At 40.8% G+C, this 20,131-nt stretch overlaps 1 protein-coding gene across 3 annotated transcripts in view; it reads right to left on the minus strand.

Annotated features, from left to right (window-relative positions):
• Window positions 1–1,164: 1,164 nt before the first annotated feature.
• Window positions 1,165–20,131, minus strand: part of HDAC8 (histone deacetylase 8) — a 439,610-nt gene continuing 420,643 nt past the window's right edge. For all 3 annotated transcript variants that reach the window (XR_013995438.1, XM_081080877.1, XM_081080875.1), the window contains one exon: window positions 1,165–1,727. Coding sequence is in view for 2 of the 3 variants with exons in the window: in XM_081080875.1 (XP_080937001.1) it covers window positions 1,705–1,727 (23 nt within the window). In the remaining variant the exon portion in view is untranslated. The remainder of the gene's footprint in view (window positions 1,728–20,131) is intronic.

A 20,131-nucleotide genomic window follows, 5' to 3' on the forward strand; every position in this document is an offset into this window, starting at 1 on the left:
CTACAAAGCATTGGCATAGGGGAGACTTTGAGATACAAAACTTGGTGGTTGGTCTCTTGCAGTCTGGTAATTCAGAGTTCCCATTCCCCTTCCTTGGCCTCTCCCATCCCCAACTGCCCCATTCAGCGTCCACCCCCTTTTCTATTTTGTAACCCCCTTCTTTTTTGGTATAAGTCAAACTGCCCTTAAGCCGAGAGTATATAATTAGAATAGTGGGCATTTGAAGTGATTGGTATTCCTAGCTCATCAGGCACCCCAATGCTCTTTAGTAAATGGTTGGCTATTCCCATGTGGGAACACATTTAAGGCTTTTCCCACTGCCTTCCGTGGAATGCCTCTCCCAACTCCCCACCCCATTAGAGGCCTAGAAAAATACAACTCATCCTACAAGGCCCAGCTCAAATATCATCTCCTTTGAACCTCTCTGGAGGCTCTCTCTTTGGTGTTCCCACAGCTCTTGGTTCAGGCTGGTAACAGAGTATGAAACATATTGGGATCTGGCTCTTTTCCTCCTCCTTCACCTTGTCTGGAGTTCCTAGATGGCCAGGATGGAGCTGTGTGTTCTTTTCTCCTATCCCAGTCCAAGTAGTCGAAGGAGCTTCATAAATATTTGGGGAGCCAAATTACAAAATCATGACATTTGGCTTCCTCATCTCTCTCTCTCTCTCTCTCTCTCTCTCTCTCTCTCTCTCTCTCTCTCTCTCTCCCATCATCATTTTGCCATCTTTCCTTCTCCCTGAGGTTACAGTAACACCAACACATCACAACTGTAACCCATATTCATCAAGTGTGCTGTCTACACTTGACAGGGAGCTATGCTCTCTATTCATCAAAATGCCCCTCTTTGATCTGACATGTCACCTGCTCTTCCCATTCCTCGTCCCTGGATGCCAGCAAGACCATCTCCATGGTTGCAGTGTTTATATTCTCATGAGCCCTAGATGGACCGTAGCACAGGACAGAGCTTGGTCTTCTGTCCCCAGAACTTAGTGGGGATACACTAGTTCTTTAGTGGAATTCAGCACTCAGAGTCAGCTTCCTAAGCTGGACCAGAGCAGATCATGGAAGCAGCAGGGTTATTCTTGACATTTCAGGGAGAGAAAATGTTTAGAGCTGCATGTGCTGTCAGGCGTGCTTTATAATGAGGACAATGGGACAAAGATGTAGGTTTTCAAATATTTTATTAAAAACAAAATAGGTCAATAATCCTAAAAACAACAGAGGTAGACTTCTTCCCACCTCCCAATCTACTATCATTCCCCTTCACCAAGGCGCTACCTGGATGGTTCTGAGACCCAAACCCTACCTCTCAGCACCCCCTAACTGAAGAACTGCTGACTAAACCTCCATGCTTTCTTCCAGCTTCTTATCTGCCCCCTTTAAGAAAATAAAAATACCCCCTTCCCAACTTGCTTAAAAATAATTTTCAGAGATTAAAAATGGCATTTGTGTTTTTTTAAAAAAATAAACATTTTAAATGTTGGAAATCTCACTCTTCTTCTAGGCCTAGTTGAGCCTCTGGGGTGTCTGCCTGCCTCACCCCAGGAGGCCAGCTGCCACTTGGTGCCCCTTGGAAATTTTCAGGAAGTAATTTCTTCCAAATTTCCCCTGCAGTCACAAATTCCACACACTGCTTGCATAAACATGCTGTCTTCATTATAGGCGCTGCTCTTCGGCTCTGGAAACCTGATCTCTTTTTGTCAACTAGACCACATGCTTCAGATTCCCTGCAAACAGGAGAGAAAACAAAATTCAAATTCCGGTAACATATGTGCGTTACACCTCAATAAAGCTGTTTTTAAAAAGCACTTGCATGTTGCGACTTGTTCTCTTGCTGTTTTGGGGAACCCAGAGACCCCAACATATGGACCAGCAAGTCCAAGTTAGCCTGTTGGATGGTAAGAGTCATATGGCCCACTTACCCCAGCAACCACCAGTCACTCATCAGTCATGTGAGTGAGTGAGGCCTTTGACAGTCAACAGACTGCAGTGCTGGGTGAACCCAACCCAAACCAGCAGAAGAATACCCAGCTGAGCCCAGCCCAATTGCCAATCTACAGAGTCATGAGCTAAACAAGTGACTGTTTTAACACACACACACACACACACACACACACACACACACACACACACTCAGGCAACACTTCACTAACTGCATCAAGTTTACACTTCACTAACTGCATCGCATTTCCTCCTACTCCCAACTTTTCTTCCCCATTTAGCAGGGGACAAACCTCCTAGTATTTTCTCTTGTGAACATCTGTGAGATATGAATTTGGGCTTTTCGCTGCCCTCAGACCTAAGAGTTTTTGAGGGACAAGTGACCACTTGAAATCCTACAGGACTGGGCTCTAGGAATGTACAGTTTGCTCACTTGGTCCTTTTGCAGTGTTTTCCTTGCCCTACACTGAGCTCCAAACATTACTGACCATTTCTCCTCTAAAACAGGAAGAAGGCACTGGGACCTACTTTTGGTTCATCGCCAAAGTCTAGCACAGTCCCTCACACAAAGTATGTGCTCAATAAATGACTGTATAAATGGATGAATGAAAGGAAGAAGAGAAAGAACAAATTAGCACTCATTACCTATCTAATTTTAATTTTAAATTAACATACAGTACAATTGAGTTTTTCTTATGTTCATTTCTGTGATTTCTAAAAAGATATATTTTTATTGATTTTTTACAGAGAGGAAGGGAGAGGGATAGAGTTAGAAACATCCATGAGAGAGAAACATCGATCAGCTGCCTCCTGCACGCCCCCTACTGGGGATCGAGCCTGCAACCAAGGTACATGCCCTTGACTGGAATCAAACCCAGGACCTTTCAGTCCATGGCCCGATGCTCTATCCACTGAGCCAAACCGGTCAGGGCATTCAATTCTGTGATTTTTAACACAAGGATAAATTTATGACACAGAAGAATTCCAGCAACCTCCCCAACCCTTATTACCTGGCAACCACTGACTTATTCTCTATCCCTATAAGTGCTGTCTTTTGGAGAATATAATATAATATAAGTGGAATCAAACAATATGTAACCGTTTAAGACTGGCATCTTGCATGCAGCATGATGCCTTTGAGTTTCATGCAAACATTTTGGTATGTCAATAGTTTACTCCTTTTTATTTGGGTACTTACCTTTTTAATTATTATAGATTTACAGAAAGTTACAAAAAAGAAGTACCAAGAGGTACTTCTTTTTAAATTTCTCCAAGTGGCAAAATCTTATGTACTAGTAATTATTATTTAATATCAAAGCTAGAAAATTGACATTGGCACTAATAACAGACCTTAGTCAGATTTCACAAGTTCTACATGTACTCATTTGTGTGCATGTAGATGTATACAGTTCTATGCAGTTTTTATCACATGTACATGTCACCCTCACCAGAAAGAGATTCAGAATATTCCACCACTACAAAGATTTCTCTCATGCTACCTTGTTACAGTACTCCCCACCCCCTCACCAAACTAGCTCTATAATTTTGTCATTTTGAGAATGTAATATAAATGGAATCATACAGTATACAACTTTTTGAGATTGACTTTTTCACTCAGCATATTGGCCTTAAATCTATCCAAGTTCTTGTGTGCATTAAATGTGTTCCCTTTTTATTGCACAGTAGCATTCCATGGTATGGATGTAGCACAGTTTAACCACTCAGCCATTGGAAGACATCTGAGTTACTTCCAGTTTTTGCCTCTCACACATAAATCTACTATGAACATCCATGTGCAAGTTTTTTGTTTTGTTTTATTTTGTGGGTTTTTTTTTTCATGAACATGGTTTTCATTTCTCTAGTATAAATGCCCAAGAGTGCAGTTGCTAGGTTGTATGGTAGTTGCATGTTTAGTTTTATAAGAAACTGCCAAACTTTTCCAGAGTGGTTGTGTCATTTTACATTCCCACCATGTATGAGTGATCTTCTTTTGCACCATTCTTGTCAGCATTTGGTGGTGCCACTACTTTTTATTTTGGCCATCCTGATAGGTGTGTAGGGATCTCTCATTGTGGTTGCAATCTGAATTTTTCTTTTTTTTAAAATGTATTTTTATTGATTTCAGAGAGGAAGAGAGAGGGAGAGAGAGAGAGAAACATCAATGATGAGAGATAATCATTGAATAGCTGCCTCCTGCATGCCCCCTACTGGGGATCAAGCCCGCAACCTGGGCCTGTGCCCTGACCAGGAATGGAACCTCCTGGTTCATAGGTGGATGCTCAACCACTGAGCCACAATGGCCGGGCAATCTGCCTTTTTCTAATGGCAAATGATGTTGAACATCTTTTCATTTGTTGACTTGCTGCTGTCTGTACATCCTGTTTAGGTCTTTTGCTAATTGGATATATATTTTTTACAGTTGAGTTTGGACAGTTCTTTATATATTCTAGATGCAAGTCTGATATATGATTTGCAAATATTTTATCTCAGTATGCAACTTGTCTTTTTATTCTCTTAACTCTTACGAAGCAAGTTAATTTTGGGCGGTTATGCTTTTGATGTTTTAAATCCCTAACCTCAAAGTCTCTGGATGATTCTTCATCTCTTAGTTCAAGACCCCTCCACATCTTATGAATTGCCAAGCTTAACCTCAAGATGTCTCTCAAATTTGTCCTTTCTGTCCCACTGTCTCCACTGTAGTTGTATCTCATCACTCAGGTTACTGCAACCACCTCTTAACTGGTGCTCTTGCCTCTGGAGCTTGTTCCTCACCCAATTTCATAGCTGTGACCACATGCTTCCCCTGCTTCCAAAACGGCACAAAACTTTAGCAGTTCCCAACTACTTATAAATGAAGTCCAACATATTTGCTTAAGCGTGAGTTACCCACACATTCCTATCTCCACGTGGGTCTTTGTTTATGTTATTGCCTCTGCTGAGGAAAACCTATAAGGGATCCTGGTGCTGAAGTTAGGGTCTTTCCACCTGTGAGCATAGCCAGAGCTTTATGAATGAGTAGATGCACAGATAAACAAAATTCCATGTCCAAGTGTTCTAACAACACGTTTACAGAAAGGAAAGGTAGGTGCTGTACTCTCTGCTTCTCTGTATCACTCTCCACTTACATTTGGAGGCAATTAAGAAAAACAACAGAAATAATTTCCAGTTGATGATGAGCAATATTGAGTTTGGGAAACAATACAAATGCGAGCTTAAATAATGCCCATTGTTTCCCCCTCACATCTAACTTTTCCAGCAGTGGGTGGCAGCCTGAGAAAATTCTAAAGGCCAGCATGTCTGAGACCTGGGGAGACCAGAGGAGGTAAACGCAAATGCTTAGCTTAGAGGCTAAGAACGTACTGTATGTGAGTAAAGCAGACTAGGGGCAAGATACATGGAGGCCCCTTGATCCTTTTTTCTTTTTCCTACTTTGAATCATGACATAAGAAATAGTTTCCTCCATTTTCTTAACTCTATTATGAAAGAAACCAAAACCAAAACAGTGTAAGTGAGATGATAAATGGGAACTCACACTTGGCCTAGAATAAGAAAGGGAGTGGTGGGGTCTGTGGCAAACAGGAAGGTACATGCTCATAAAGGGGACAGCTGCTACTCAGCTCTAGCCATTCGTGATTGTGCAGGAATGTGGGCCAAGATCTTTCCACTTTCCAAGAGATGTCAGAAATTCACATTTTAATGCAGGGTTTCCACAGTGTTAAATGTGAATAATTGATTTACATTTTTAAAGAATTTTGTATGGGACATCAGTATGTGAGGCCAAACAAAACAGTTTTGGAGGCAAGATGTGGCTCATGGGCTCCCAATTCGTAATCTCTGGGATAATTCTGACTTACATCTATGGCACCCCATTTCACTCTCAAATATCCTGGTTTGGACAATAAATTATATTGTCACCCTACCTCTGATGCCTAAGTAGGAGGACTGAATTGGGACTCAGGAGGCCAGGGTTCTACTGTTCATCAACTGACTGGCCCATCTGTTTTTCCATTTATTCAATAAACATTTATGGAGTGTTAATTCTTTGCCAGGTACTAGGTGCTGGTGAATACTCTCTTTAATCTTTTTTAATTAATAGACTTTATTTTTAGAGTGTTTTAGGTTTACAGAAAACCTGGGCAGAAATTACAGAGAGCTCTTGTATCCCCTCTGCCTCCTTCCTCCCCTGGAAGGCAGTTTCCCCTATTATTAACATCCTGTATTAGTGTGGTACATTTGTTACAGTTGATGAATGAATACTGATATTTTATTACAATTATAGTATTATTATTAAAGTGAAGTCCATAGTTTACATTAGGGTTCACTCTTGGTGTTGTACAAGTCTATGAATTCTGACAAGTGTATAATGTTATGTATCCACCCTTACAGTATCATACAGAATAGTTTTACTGCCTTAAAAAACCTGTGTTCCATCTATTCATCTGTCCCTTCCTTCCCCTCAAATTCTGGCAATAACTGATCTTTTTACTGTCTTTATAATTCTGCATTTTCCAGAATGTCATATTGTTGGCGTCTTTTCACACTAGCTTCCTTCACTTAGTAATACTCATTTAAGTTTCCTTCACATCTTTTTGTAGCTTGATAGCTCATTTCTTTTTAGCTCTAAAAAATATTCCATTGTCTGGCTGTAGCAGTTTGTGTATCTGTTCACCTAATGAAGGACATCTTGGTTGCTACCAAGTTTTGGCAATTATTAATCAAGCTCCTATAAACATTCATGTGTAGGTTTTTGTGTGGACATGAGTTTTCCACTTATTTGAGTTAAATGGCAAGGAGCACAATTGCTGGATCATATTTAAAAGTATGTTTAGCTCTGTAAGAAACTGCCAAAGTGTCTTCCAAAGTGGCTGCACCCTTTTGCATTCCCACCAAGATGAATGAGAGTTCCTGTTGCTTCACATCCTTGCCAGCATTTGGTGGTGTCATTGTTTTGGTTTTAGCTATTCTAATAGGTGTATAGTGGTATCACTTTGTTTTAATTTGCAATTCCTTAGTGACATGATAGTGAGCATATTTTCACATACTTATTTGCCATCTCTATATCTTCTTTGGTGAGGTCTCTGTTAAAGTTTTTGGCCCATTTTTAAACAAAGTTGTCTGTTCTCTTATTGCTGAGCTTTAACAGTACTTTGTATATTTTGGACACCAGTCTTTTATTGGATATATGTTTTGCAAATACTTCTCTCAATCTGTGGCTTGTCTTTTTATTCCTGTAATCTTTGTTTTTTTTTTTTTTTTGTTTTTAATGCAGAGCAGCATTGTTCAATAGAACTTTCTTTGATGATGGAAATGTTTTATATTTATGTTGCTCAATTCATTAGCCACTAGTTACATGTGACAATTGAGCACTTGAAATGTTCAACCAAGAAACTGAATTTAAAATTTTATTTAATGTCAATTGACTTAAATTTAAATGGCCACATGTGGCAAGTGGTGAACATATTAGATAGCACAGATACAGAACTGTTCCCTTGGGCTTTTTTTCTTCATTATATTGATTAGGGGGTCATCCTCATTTTCTCCTTCATTTACAACTTCCCTTGCAATCCATTGGGAACTCCTGAGAATTCTACATCCACAATATATTCCAAATCCACCCACTTCCCACCATCCTTCACTGCTATAACCTTATTCCAAACCACTACCACTTCTTATACGACCATCCTAAGTATTTTGTTAAAACTTAGGTTAGACCACATCACTCCTATGCTCAAAATCCTCTATGGCTTCCAATCACACCTACAATAAAATCCAAATTATTTAGGTACCAAGCCCTGCAGGGTCTGCCTCCTGACTCCTTATCACAATCCTCTTTACTCTGTTGTAGCCACATGGGGCATCTTTGTGTTGCTGTAACACATGAATCATTTCTCCTTCTTAGGGCTTCCCCCTACTTTGCACTTGCTATTCCTTCCGAATGCTCTGTCCCTGGATATTCCCATTTCTTCTTTTTTAAAAATATGTTTTTATTGATTTTAGAGAGAGAGGGAGGAAGAGAGAGAGGGAGGAAGAGGGAGAGGGAGAGGGAGAGGGAGAGGGAGAGGGAGAGGGAGAGGGAGAGAGAGATTGAGATTGGCAGCCTCCTGCACTCCTGCTACTGGGGATCCAGCTGTAATCCGGGCATGTGCCCTGACCAGGAATTGAACTGGGAGCCTTTTGGTGCATGGGATGATGCTCAACCAACTGAGCCACAATGGCCAGGGCTTGGTATTCCCATTTCTTACTCTTCTCATCATTCAGGTCTCAATTCAATAGTCACCTCTGAGAGGCCTTATGACCACCAAATCTAGGTGCCCACTCCCACTCACTCTTTTTCTGTGACATAATCTTACTTTATTTTCTTCAGTGCACTTAGCACACTGAAAACATCTTGTATGCTTATTTGCTTGTTGTCTGTCTCCCATTAGGGGCCTTGTCCATCTTGTTCATCACTCTATTGTTAGCACCCTCAACAGTGTCTGGCCATAATAGGGACTAAATAAATATTCATTGAAGGAATGAACATCTGTAGAGTCACAGGGCAGCTAATAAAGCACTTTTTCATTCAGTCCACAGAGGCTTAAAGCTTGGTCATTGCTCTTAAAGCCCTTATAAATGAGGCTGAGGTGAGCCAACATATGCTTATAAAAGGAGCATCCATGCCACCAGGCTAAGTGGCAAATGACTTTTGAAAACAGTCAGTGTCATAGCAGTTTGGAGGAATGCTGGAGGTGACCCCAGAATACTTGGAGGCTGAGTGGCACCATAGAGGGGCAGAGAAATGAATTTAGAACCGCTGAAAAGTATTCTCAAAGCTTCCATCACATGAGTACCTCTTTCGGAAATGTTGTCATATCTACTTAACATCTGTATTAATAGTAACACTATTTTTCTTTATATTATCTCACTTTAAAGTTTTTAATACTTATTTGGCCTCATATATCCTAAATCAGTGATGGCGAACCTTTTGAGCTCGGCGTGTCAGCATTTTGAAAAATGCTAACTTAACTCTAGTGCCCTGTCATATATAGAATTTTGTTGCTATTTGCAACCATAGTAAAACAAAGACATATTTTTGATATTTATTTTATATATTTAAATGCCATTTAACAAAGAAAAATCAACCAAAAAAATGAGTTCGCGTGTCACCTGACACGCGTGTCATAGGTTCGCCATCACTGTCCTAAAATATCATCATCACCACCATCATCATCATCATCATTATCAGACTTGATGTGCAGTTTAAAACATACATTAAAATGAAAAATTTTTGTGTCACCTCAAATTGTCTCTTCTACAGAGAGGTACATGAGGCATATTTTGGGAAAAATAATTGTAGGGATTGTTCTTGGACAGCTGGTGCCCAGGCTCTGCTGCCATCAGCCTCTACAGCCTCTAGTATCTGAGAATCTTGGATGGTGCACACACCTCCACCTATCTCCCATAATCAGGCTTCCTCAGTCCAATCTGGTTCCCATCTCTGTTCATTCAGTTCACAAGCCTTTACTACTGATGTCTACAATGGGGTAGGCCCTGTGCTGGGTTCTGGGGTCACAGAGGAGAACAAGACATAGTTCTGCTCTCAAGGAGCTTTCAGTCTAACGAAGAAGGTGTATATGGAGACAAAAACATCATAGCCCATAGCAACAAGGCATTAAAATACCAGTTCATACAGAATGCCAAGGGCATACAAAGAGAGGGTGAGGAAGGCTTTATAGAGGAGGTGGTATCTTGAAGAGCAAAGCAATAGGGAATGTTCCAGGCAGTAGGAACAGAGCAGGATGTACAAAGGCAACTGCAGACTTATTGTGGCCAGAGCACAGGATGAGGGTGGGGGTGGGGGGCAGTGCAAAAAGGCTGGAGAGGTGGCTAGATGCCACAGGATTTTTTTGCTAATCCTCACCTGAGGATATTTTTCCATTGATATTCAGAGATTGTGGAAGGAAGGAAGGAAGGGGGGGAGGGAGGGAGGGGGGAGGGAGGGAGGGAGGGAGGGAGGGAAGAAGAGAGAGAGAGAAAGAGAAACATCGATGTGAGAGAGACACATCAATTGGTTGCTTCCCGCACAGCCTGACCTGGGCTAGGGAAGAAACCTGCAACCCAGTTACCTGCCCTTGACTGGGAATCAAACCCATGACCCTTCAGTGTGCAGGCTGATGGTCTACCACTGAACTACATCGGCCAGGGCTAAACGATATTTTAAGATGGAGAAGATGTCTAAATAGTGTGGTTAGGGCTAGAGTAAGTTTCACAGTTGTTGCCTCATTACAGCTAGGCTTGAGGGTTTCATGCTCTACCTGGGAATGATGGCAGAACAAAAGATTTCTATGAGGCATGTGCTGATATGGATAGCTGATTTAATTTTAGCTCTTAATTGTTAACTGTCATCAGAAAACCTATTAATGACAATCCTAATAAAGAGGTAATATGCTAATTGACTGCCCCACCCTCAAAGATGGAAACGCTCACAGCCAATAAGGAGGGAATATGGTAATTGACTGCCATGCCCTCAAAGATGGTGGCACTCACAGCCAATAAGGAGGGAATATGCTAATTGACTGCCCCGCCCTCAAAGATGGTGGCACTCACAGCCATTAGAGGGAATATGCTAATTGACTGCCCCACCCTCAAAGATGGTGGTGCCCACAGCCAATAAGGAGGGAATATGCTAATTGACTGCCCCACCCTCAAAGATGGTGGCACCCACAGCCACAAGATGGCTGGCAGGGGAGGGCAGCTGTGGGTGATCAGGCCAGCAGGGGAGGGCAGTTAGGGGCGACCAGGCCTGCAGGGGAGGGCAGTTGGGGTCAACCAGGCCTGCAGGGGAGGGCAGCTGGGAGGGGGACCAGGCCTGCAGGGGAGGGCAGTGGGGGGGACCAGACTGGCAGTTGTGGGTGACTGGGCCGGCAGGGGATGGCAGTTGGGGGCGATCGGGCTGGCAGGGGAGCAGTTAGGCGTCGATCAGACTGGCAGGGGAGTGGTTAGGGGGTGATCAGGCTGGCAGGCAGAAGTGGTTAGGGGCAATCAGGCAGGCAGGCAGTCGAGCGGTTAGGAGCCAGCGGTTCCAGATTTTGAGAGGGATGTCCGACTGCTGGTTTAGGCCCAATCCTGGTAGTTGACATCCCCCAAGGGGTCCCAGATTGGAGAGGGTGCAGGCTGGGCTGAGGGACACCCCCCTCTGCCCCAGTACACGAATTTCACACACCGGGCCTCTAGTTAAGTATAATCACCAATTACCACTTGTCTGCCCCTGATCTGAATTAGAACCCAAGGTTGTGGATTAATCCCACCAGGCTTCTGGCATTTACAAGATATCAGCACTTGAAGGATGTTACCCTGGTGGTCAGCGTGCTCTAGTCTTAGCTTGCAAGGGACTACTGCAACCTCAAATGGAATTGAAGCAATTTCTAAAATAGCCTGTGATTCACTTTTTCTCCCCTCCTGTGCCTAAATCTGCTAGATTCATGTGGAGGGATAGGCACAAGTAACTGAGGTGACATCACAGAAGTGGGCTATTTGCCTGCCAGCCAGCCAGCCAGCCAGCCAGCCAGCCAGCCAGCCTGTGGAGTGGTTTATCTGCTGAACAATGCCTCCCAGGCATTTTGGAGTTACAGCTCCAGGTTCTTTGGTCCATGTGCTTTATTCACATTTCTTTTTCAGACAAAAATTCTGGGCTGGGAAATCCAGGATAATTGGAATAGCAGTGGCAGGAAGAATAATACAGCCTTACATCTGTATAATGCTTTAGAGTTGTGAAAGCTATTTGTTACATTTTACTCCACCCAAACACCAGTGGGAAATGGAAGCTGGTATTTTAGGCCTGAACTGGAGACAAACTCTTGTTCTCTTGTGCAAAGGAGCTAAATGCTACCATTGCCTATTCACCTCAAGGCACATCATGATTAGGCCTTGGATGCCACCAGAAGGTCAGAGAGACTCCTTTCAGCTTCTAGGTGCTTCCTGGAAGATAAATTCTCAGGACAATTGCCTGGCAGGCATAATCTATTCACCATGCCATCCTGATTGAGCCAGCAAGGACTGGCAGTCTTAGCACTGCCAACTCCTTCTGCACATTCTGGTTTACAGTTCTACTGGTCCCAGAGACCTTTACTGGAGCCAAAGGCATGCCTGCTAAGTGTGGATCCATGAAGGTAGGGTGTGTCATGAACATCTGGAAGTGTCAACAGCTGCCAGATTAGCTCAAGGGCCTGTGAAAGGAAAAACTGCAATTTGAGTCACATCAGCCATCACTACAGATCCTGAAGTGAAGGTCCACTGAGCCCAGTCGTGAACAGCTGAGGAGTGAGGTGGAGTGATTCTTTCCTTTGAGAAGTCATAAAAATAGTTCTGCAGTGGTCTCACGTTTGCTCTGTGATCTTCCAGCACCTGGTTCCAGCATAGCTTGGAGTCCCCTGTGCTTCAAGTCAGCATGAGGTCTCCAGGCCTAGCTCCCTCCCTAATCCACCCTAGCATCATAGCTGTCAGGCCAGAAACTAAAGGGGTGGCATACTCTTGCTTGACCCTCTTGGTTTTAGATTAGGTGTGTGTGTGTGTGTGTGTGTGTGTGTGTGTGTGTGTGTGTGTAGGGGCTGGTGGGGGACAATGATAGAAGCAGTGAGCCACAGATACTCAGCTACATTTTGAGAGTGGCAGGTGCTCCTTCTCTTGTTGCTTCCATAGCTTCCACCACCACCAGTGCAAGACCATAGGTGCTGGTCAGTGCCACAAAAACCTAATATTTGTAAACCAAAATGCTGCACTCAGGCAATTCTGTTTGTTGGAAATTTTGGTAAAGAAGTGACCCTTTCAAGAGTTGACTATGTAAGCCTATATGTGGAAAGTGACTGGCAGAACAGAACATCATCCCTCCAAAGGACAGAGGCCTCCAAGAACTTGTTTTCCAGCTCATGGGGCGATATGTGTGCCTATGACAATAGATTAAGGATCACCATCTCAGCCTGTTTTAGAGATGTGAATAAAAATCTTGGCTTGGGACTGCCTCTTCTCTGGTTGACTGATTTTTCAATTGATTTGTATTTATTAGCTAATGAAATTAAAGTTGTAAAAATGATAACAGAAACACAATAAATCTCTCCCACAACTGGCTTTTCTATGTCACTATGGTGCATTCCTCAGTTTGATGATTTCAAAGTCTATTATTTTGTTCTCAATTATTCTGTTTTTCTGGCATGGGAGAAAATAAATTTGTTTTATTTTCTCTTATTCATGCACTCAATTATGCTCTTCGGGCACATTTAATCACTTTGATGTTTTCATTTTATGGCCTGTCTCTAGGCACTTTAGCTACATTGCTGCCAACGGGCAAGCAGGACTAATTTGCATGTCACAATAGACTTGAAATTCTAACTCAATTTAGAAATCTTTATGAAATTTCCCTCCAAAATGTGCTTGAAGCTGCAAAGAGGCAGAAGGATGTTGAAAGCCAGGAGCATATAATGATGCTTCCCTTTCCCAAAACACTTGAGAGCTCTTTGGTGGCCTGAGTGGATTGGGGATGTCCCTGTCCCTGTACAGCAGAGGAGTCCACGGAATGGGATGCCTGCAGAATTTGCTCTGGAACTTTGTGGTAAGAATCCTGCAAGCACTGGCCCTTGGCAGCAAGTCCAGGGAGGCTGGGCCTGCTTATTCTGGCATAAAATGCCCCTCAGCACTGCTGGATTTGGGTGGCTGTGCTAAAGACAGCACCTGAGTCTCAGTTGGTTAAGGGCCTCTGGGTAAACTGAGAGAATTGTCAACAGTTGGGCATTCCAGAACCCAGAATGGTTTATATTATTTTCTCTAATAAATTCCAATCTCCTTTTTGCCCCTTGATTATTTTGGGGCTAAAGGCTGGAGGGGAATTCGTGATATAATTGCTTTAGGTATGTATTTTGGACAAACGGGAAAAAAGTTTAATTAAACACATTAGAGGCCTCCAACTGTTCTTCAAAAGTTCTTGGTTTGTTGTATGCAACAAGCAGCAGCTCCATCAGGCGGAAGAAAAAAATACATATTTCCTCTTCCAAACTTTGGGTATGATCTTCAGTTTCTTGTGTGGAATCCTAACTCCCTCACTTACTTTCTGTGTGACTTTGCACAAGCTAATCAACTTCCCAAGCCTCAGTTCTCTCATCTGTTAAATGGGGATAATAACATTATCTACCTCAGAGACAGATTTGCTTCCCAAATTCCAATACTATAAAAAATTTCAGCAGCTGGGCTCATGTGGCTCAGTGGATTGAGCATTGTCCCATGCACCAAGAGGTTGCTGTTTCGATTCTGGTCAGGGTATATGCCTGGGTTGTGGGCTCGATCCCCAGTAGGGGGAGTACAGGAGGCAGCCAATCGATGTTTCTCTATCATCAATGTTTCTATCTTCTCTCCCTTGCTCTCTCTCTCAAAAATCAATGAAAACATATTTAAAAAATTTCAGCATATTCATATACCACTTATATCACTCATTCAGACTCCTTTTAAACTTAACCTCATCTTACAATGATATCTGTGAAATCAGAGTTTGATGAGATATAGTTCTAATTCACATTAAAACATATACATTAAACACATCAAATTTATTCCTGCCTCGGGATCTTTGATCTTGCTTTTCCCTTCATCTAGATTCTAGAATAATCTTCACCTCAATACTCTATTCCCAAATGTCACTTTCTCAGAGAGGCCTTTACTGACTAACTTATCTAAAAGGACCCCTTCTGAATTTATCAGTAACCAACATTAAATATTTATTTATTTGTTTATTGTCTATCTTCCCCACTAGAACATAAGCTCCACTATGGGCAAGGCCTTTACCTGTCCTACTTACATTTCTATCACCAGAGGCTAGAATGGGGCCTGGCACATATTAACACCAAATACATATTTGTTGAATGAATGAAACATTAAAATAAAAAAAGTTGGCCTAACAGTAACCAGGCTCCCCTTGCACCCCACCAGGGTGGTGTCAGAGAAGGCAGAGTGGAAAGCCAAAAGTTTCATCCCTACTCAATAGCAAGGAGGCCCACCCGCCACTGTGCCATTAGAGGTCACATGGGGAGCAGTAACAAGGTGTCATTCCCATTCCTGGACAGGTTGGTATCAGTGAAAGTCTTGTGGGGATCCTGAATTTCTACTCCTGCCCAGCAGTAATGAGATACCTGCCTCCCCCCACCAGTCTGTCAATGGCAGCTGAGTGGGGAATCTAGACTTTTATCTCCACCTAGAGGTAATGGGGTGTTGCCCCACTCCCCTGCCTGTGTAGTGTCAGAGGAAGCATGCTGAAACATAAGATTTAAATAAGATGCAGGGCCCTGGCCAATTTGTTCAGTAGTTCGAGTGGCAGCCTGTGGACCAAAGGGTCCCAGGTTCGATTCCCAGTCAAGGGCACATACCTTGGTTGTGTTGGTAGGGGCACATGTGGGAAGCAACCAATCCATGCATCTCTCTCACATCACATTGATGTTTCTCTCTCTCTCACCCCTCCTCCCTCCTTCCCACTCTCTCTAGAAAGTAAGGAAAAAAATATCCTCAGGTGAGGATTAAAAAAATAAATAAGATGCAGGGTTTTATAAAAGTATTTAAAACATTTAGGATATGATCACTCATACCAAGGACAGGAAACCCTCAACTTGAATGAGAAACAATCAACAGATGCCAACATAGAGATGACACAGATGTTGGAAATATCTGACAAGAAGTTTAAAGCAACCATCATAAATGTACTTTAGTGAGCAAGTACCTGAAACAAATGAAAAAGTAAAAGTCTTAGCAAAGAAATGGAAGAAATAAAGAAAAACTAAATGGAAATTTTAGAACTGAAAAATATAATGAGTAAAGTAAAACTTAACAGATGGGCTCAACAGCAGTATGAAGGGGCAGAAAAAGAATCAATAAACTGGAATATAATAAATCTTAAAGTCAGGTATAGCTATACTAGTTCCTTTGCTAGCATATCAAAATACAGTTTTTGTATACTGTGCTAATATCCTGTGACTTTGCTGAACTAATTAATATGTTCTAGGTTTTTCTTGTAGATCTCTTGGGATTTTCTACATAGATCACCATTCAACTGCAAATAGAGACAAATTTATTTCTTCTTTTCTAATCTGTATGCTTTTTGTTTCCTTTTCTTGCCTTATTGTGCTTACACTTCCACTATTTTGTTGAATAAAAGTGAGAGCAGATATCTTTGCCTTATTCCAGAACTTAGAGGGAAACATTCAGTCTTTCACTATTAACTATGATGATAGTTGTAGGTTTTTGTAGATTCTTCTTACCAAGTTGAGGCAATACCCCTCTATATTCCTAGTTTTGTGAGCATTTTTGTCATGAATGCATATTAATTTTGTTAATTGCTATTTTGGTATCAGTTGCTATTAATACTGATATATGTGTAATTTTTCTTCTTTAGATTTTTAATATGGTATGTTACATTGATTCATTTTTCAAATATTGAACTAGCTCTGTATACTTGGAATAAATGCCACTTGGTCATGATGTATACTTTGTATATAGAATTCTATTTTCTAATATTTGGTTGAGGATTTTGCATCTATATTTATGGGGGATATTAGTCTGTAGTATTTTTGTGTACTGTCATCTGCTTTCAGTATCAGGACAATACTAGAATTATAAAATGAGTTCAGAAGTGTTCCCTTCTGTTCTATTTTCTGCAAGACATAGTATAGAATTGGTATTAATTCTCATTTTTAGTAGAATTCTCCAGTGAGACCATCAGTACCTGGAGATTTCTTTTTTATGAGGTTTTTCATTTCTACTTTGATACCATTGTGATCAGATAACATGCTCTATATAATTTCGATTCTTTTCCATTTGTTAAGATATGTTTTATGACCCTGTATGTGGTCTATCTTGGCATATGTTCTGTGAATGCTTGAAAAAATGTTATTTGGTGGAGTGTTTTATCAATGCCGGTTAGATTTTGTTGACTGATAGCATTGTTGAATTCTTTTATATCCTTGCTCATTTTCTGTCTACTTGTTCCTTTATCAATTGCTGAGAGAGGAATGTTGAAGTTTCTAACTCTAATTGTAGGCCTATTTTTTCTTATAGCTCTATCAGTTTTTGCTTCATGTATTCTAAAACTCTGTTGTTTGGTGCTTACACATTTAGGATTGCTATATCTTCTTGGTGGATTGACCCTTTTATCATTGTGCAATGTCCTTCTATGTCCATGGTAATTTTCTTTGCTCTAAAGTCTACTTTATCTGCTATCAATATAGCCACTCCTACTTTCTTTTGATTAATGATTGCATGGCATATATTATTCTTTTTTTTTTTTTTACCTTTAACCTACTTATATCATATTTGAAGTGAGTTTCTTGTAGACATCAATATAATTGTAACATTTCTTTAAGCCACCCTGCGAACTTTGTTTTTTAATTGGTATTTAGATCATATACAATCAATGTAATTTTGATATGCTGGGCATTAAACCTGCCATTTTAGTTTTCCTTTTCTGTTGGTTCCCTCTGTTCTTTTTTGTGTGTTTTCTTCATCCACATGCATTTACTATTGGTGAGTTATATCTTTGTTCAAATCCCATTTTGATTTATCTGTAGTGGTTTTGATAATGTCTTTGTATAGGCTTTTTAGTAGTTCTGGGTATACCAGGTGTACCGGTTAATAATGCGGATTTTTTTTTCAATAGATGGAGTTACACATGTTGATATATATGTGATTTGATGTGTATGCTATTTTGTTGTATTGACAGCAAGCTTCAAAACTTCATATGTCAAATTTTCTGAAGGTGTTAACATCATAGATATTTTTACGCTTAAAAATGTCGAATTTCGTGCCAAAAAAAAGAGCATTTGCGGGAAGTTTTAATTCATTACTTTATTTTGAAGAAAAAGTTATTGTATACTTCAGGAAGCTTATGGTGAACATGCTCCATCTCAAGATACGTGTGAGTGCTGGTTTAAACGCTTTAAAAGTGTGTTGATTTCAATGGGAAAGACAAAGACTGTCCAGGTCAACCGAAAAAGTTTGAAGACCAACAATTACAAGCATTATTGGATGAAGATGCGTGTCAAACTCAAAAACAACTTGCAGAAAGATTAAACGTTGCTCAGCAAACAATTTTGGATAATTTACAAGCAATGGGAAAGATTTTAAAGGAAGGAAAATGGGTGCCACATCAACTGAACGAAAGACAAATAGAAAACTGAAAAGTCATCAGTAAAATGTTGCTTCAATGGCACAAAAGAAAGTCTTTTTTGCATTGAATTGTGACTGATGGTGAAAAGCGGATTTATTTTGAGAATCCCAAATGCACAAAATCATGGGATGATTCAGGTCAACCATCAACATCGACTGCAAGGCCAAATTACTTCGGAAAGAAGACAATGCTCTGCGTTTGGTGGGATGTACTATGAGGAAGGTGTGGTGTACTATGAGCTTCTAAAACCAGGTGAAACTGTTAATACTGATCACTACCGACAACAAATAATCAATTTGAACCACACTTTGATCGGGAAACAACCAGAATGTGCCAGAAGACATGGCAAAGTAATTTTGCTTCATGATGATACACCATCACACACTTCAAAACCAGTTAAGGACACGTTAAAAGATCTTGCCTGGGAAGTATTAACCCACCCACCATATTCACCAGCCCTTGCTCCTTCAGATTACCACTTGTTCTGATCGATGGCACATGCATTTTCTGAGCAGCAATTCAAAACATACGAAGAAGTGGAAAATTGGGTCTCTGAATGGTTTGCCTCAAAACAAGAAAAGTTCTATTGGGACGGTATCCACAAATTACCTGAAAGATGGGGGAAATGTGTAGCTAGCAATGGACATTACTTTGAATAAAGCACTTTTGATGTTTCTCTTGAAATTATCGTTTTTTCTTTGATTAGAAAATCCACATTAGTAACTGGTACACCTAGTATACACGCATATCTTATCACAGTATACTGGTGTCAACTGTCAACTGTATTTTACCAGTTTGAGTGAAGTGTAGAAATCTTTTCAAAAAATTAATCTTTGTTTAGATTATTACAGATGTCCCCCTACCCCCCCCCCCGCATAGTTCCCTTACACCCAGTTCCCACCCCACTCCAGGCCCTTGCCACCCTATTGTCTGTGTCCATAGGTAATGCATACATGCATATAAGATCTTTGTTTAATCTCTTCCTGAACCCCCCACACCCCTCCTCTCTGAGAATCGTCAGTCTGTTCCATTTTTATGCTCCTGATTCTATTCCATTCACCAGTTTATTTTGTTCATAAGATTTTTATTCATTTGATTTTTAGAATCAATTGTTGATAGATATATATTTGTTGTCACTTTGTTGTTCATATTTTTTTTTTATCTTTGCCTTTTTCTTCTTCTTCCTCTTCTTAAAGAATACCCTTCAGCATACTGGTTTGGTGGTGATGAACTCCTTTAAGCTTTTTCTTGTCTGTGAAGCTCTTTATCTGACCTTCAATTCTAAATGATAGCTTTGTTGGGCAGAGTAATCTTGGTTGTAGGTTCTTGCTATTCATCACTTTGAATATTTCTTGCCACTCCCTTCTAGCCTGCATAGTTTCTGTTGAGAAATCAGCTGACAGTTGTATGGGCACTCTCTTGTAGGTAATTGTTTTTCTCTTGCTGCTGTTAAGATTCGCTCTTTGTCTTTTGCCCTTGGTGTTGTAATTATGATGTGTCTTGGTGTAGTCCTCTTTGGATTCCTCTTGTTTGGGGTTCTCTGTGCTTTCTGGACTTGTAAGTCTATTTCTTTCACCAGGTAGGGAAGTTTTCTGTCATTATTTCTTCAAATAGGTTTTCAATATCTTGCTCTCTCTCTTTTGGCATCCCCATAATTCGGATGTTGGTTCGCTTGAAGTTGTCCCAGAGGCTCCTTACACTATCTTCATATTTTTGGATTCTTTTTTCTGTTTGCTCTTCTGGTTGGGTGTTTATTGCTTCCTTGTATTTCAAATCATTCATTTGATTCTCGGGATCCTCTAGTCTACTGTTGTATCCCTGTATATTTTTCTTTATTTCAGTCAGTGTATGCTTAATTTCTGACTGGTCCTTTTCCATTTTTTTGGCATTCTTACTAAGATCTTTGAAAGTCTCACTAAGTTCCTCAGCGGTTTCTAGAAGAATCTTGAGTAACCTTATAGCTATGGTTTGAACTCTATATCTAGTAGTGTGCTTTCTTCCATTTCTTCCATTTGTGAC

Source organism: Myotis nattereri, assembly GCF_964212035.1.
Source record: "Myotis nattereri genome assembly, chromosome: X".
NCBI classification, from domain to species: Eukaryota; Metazoa; Chordata; class Mammalia; order Chiroptera; family Vespertilionidae; genus Myotis; species Myotis nattereri.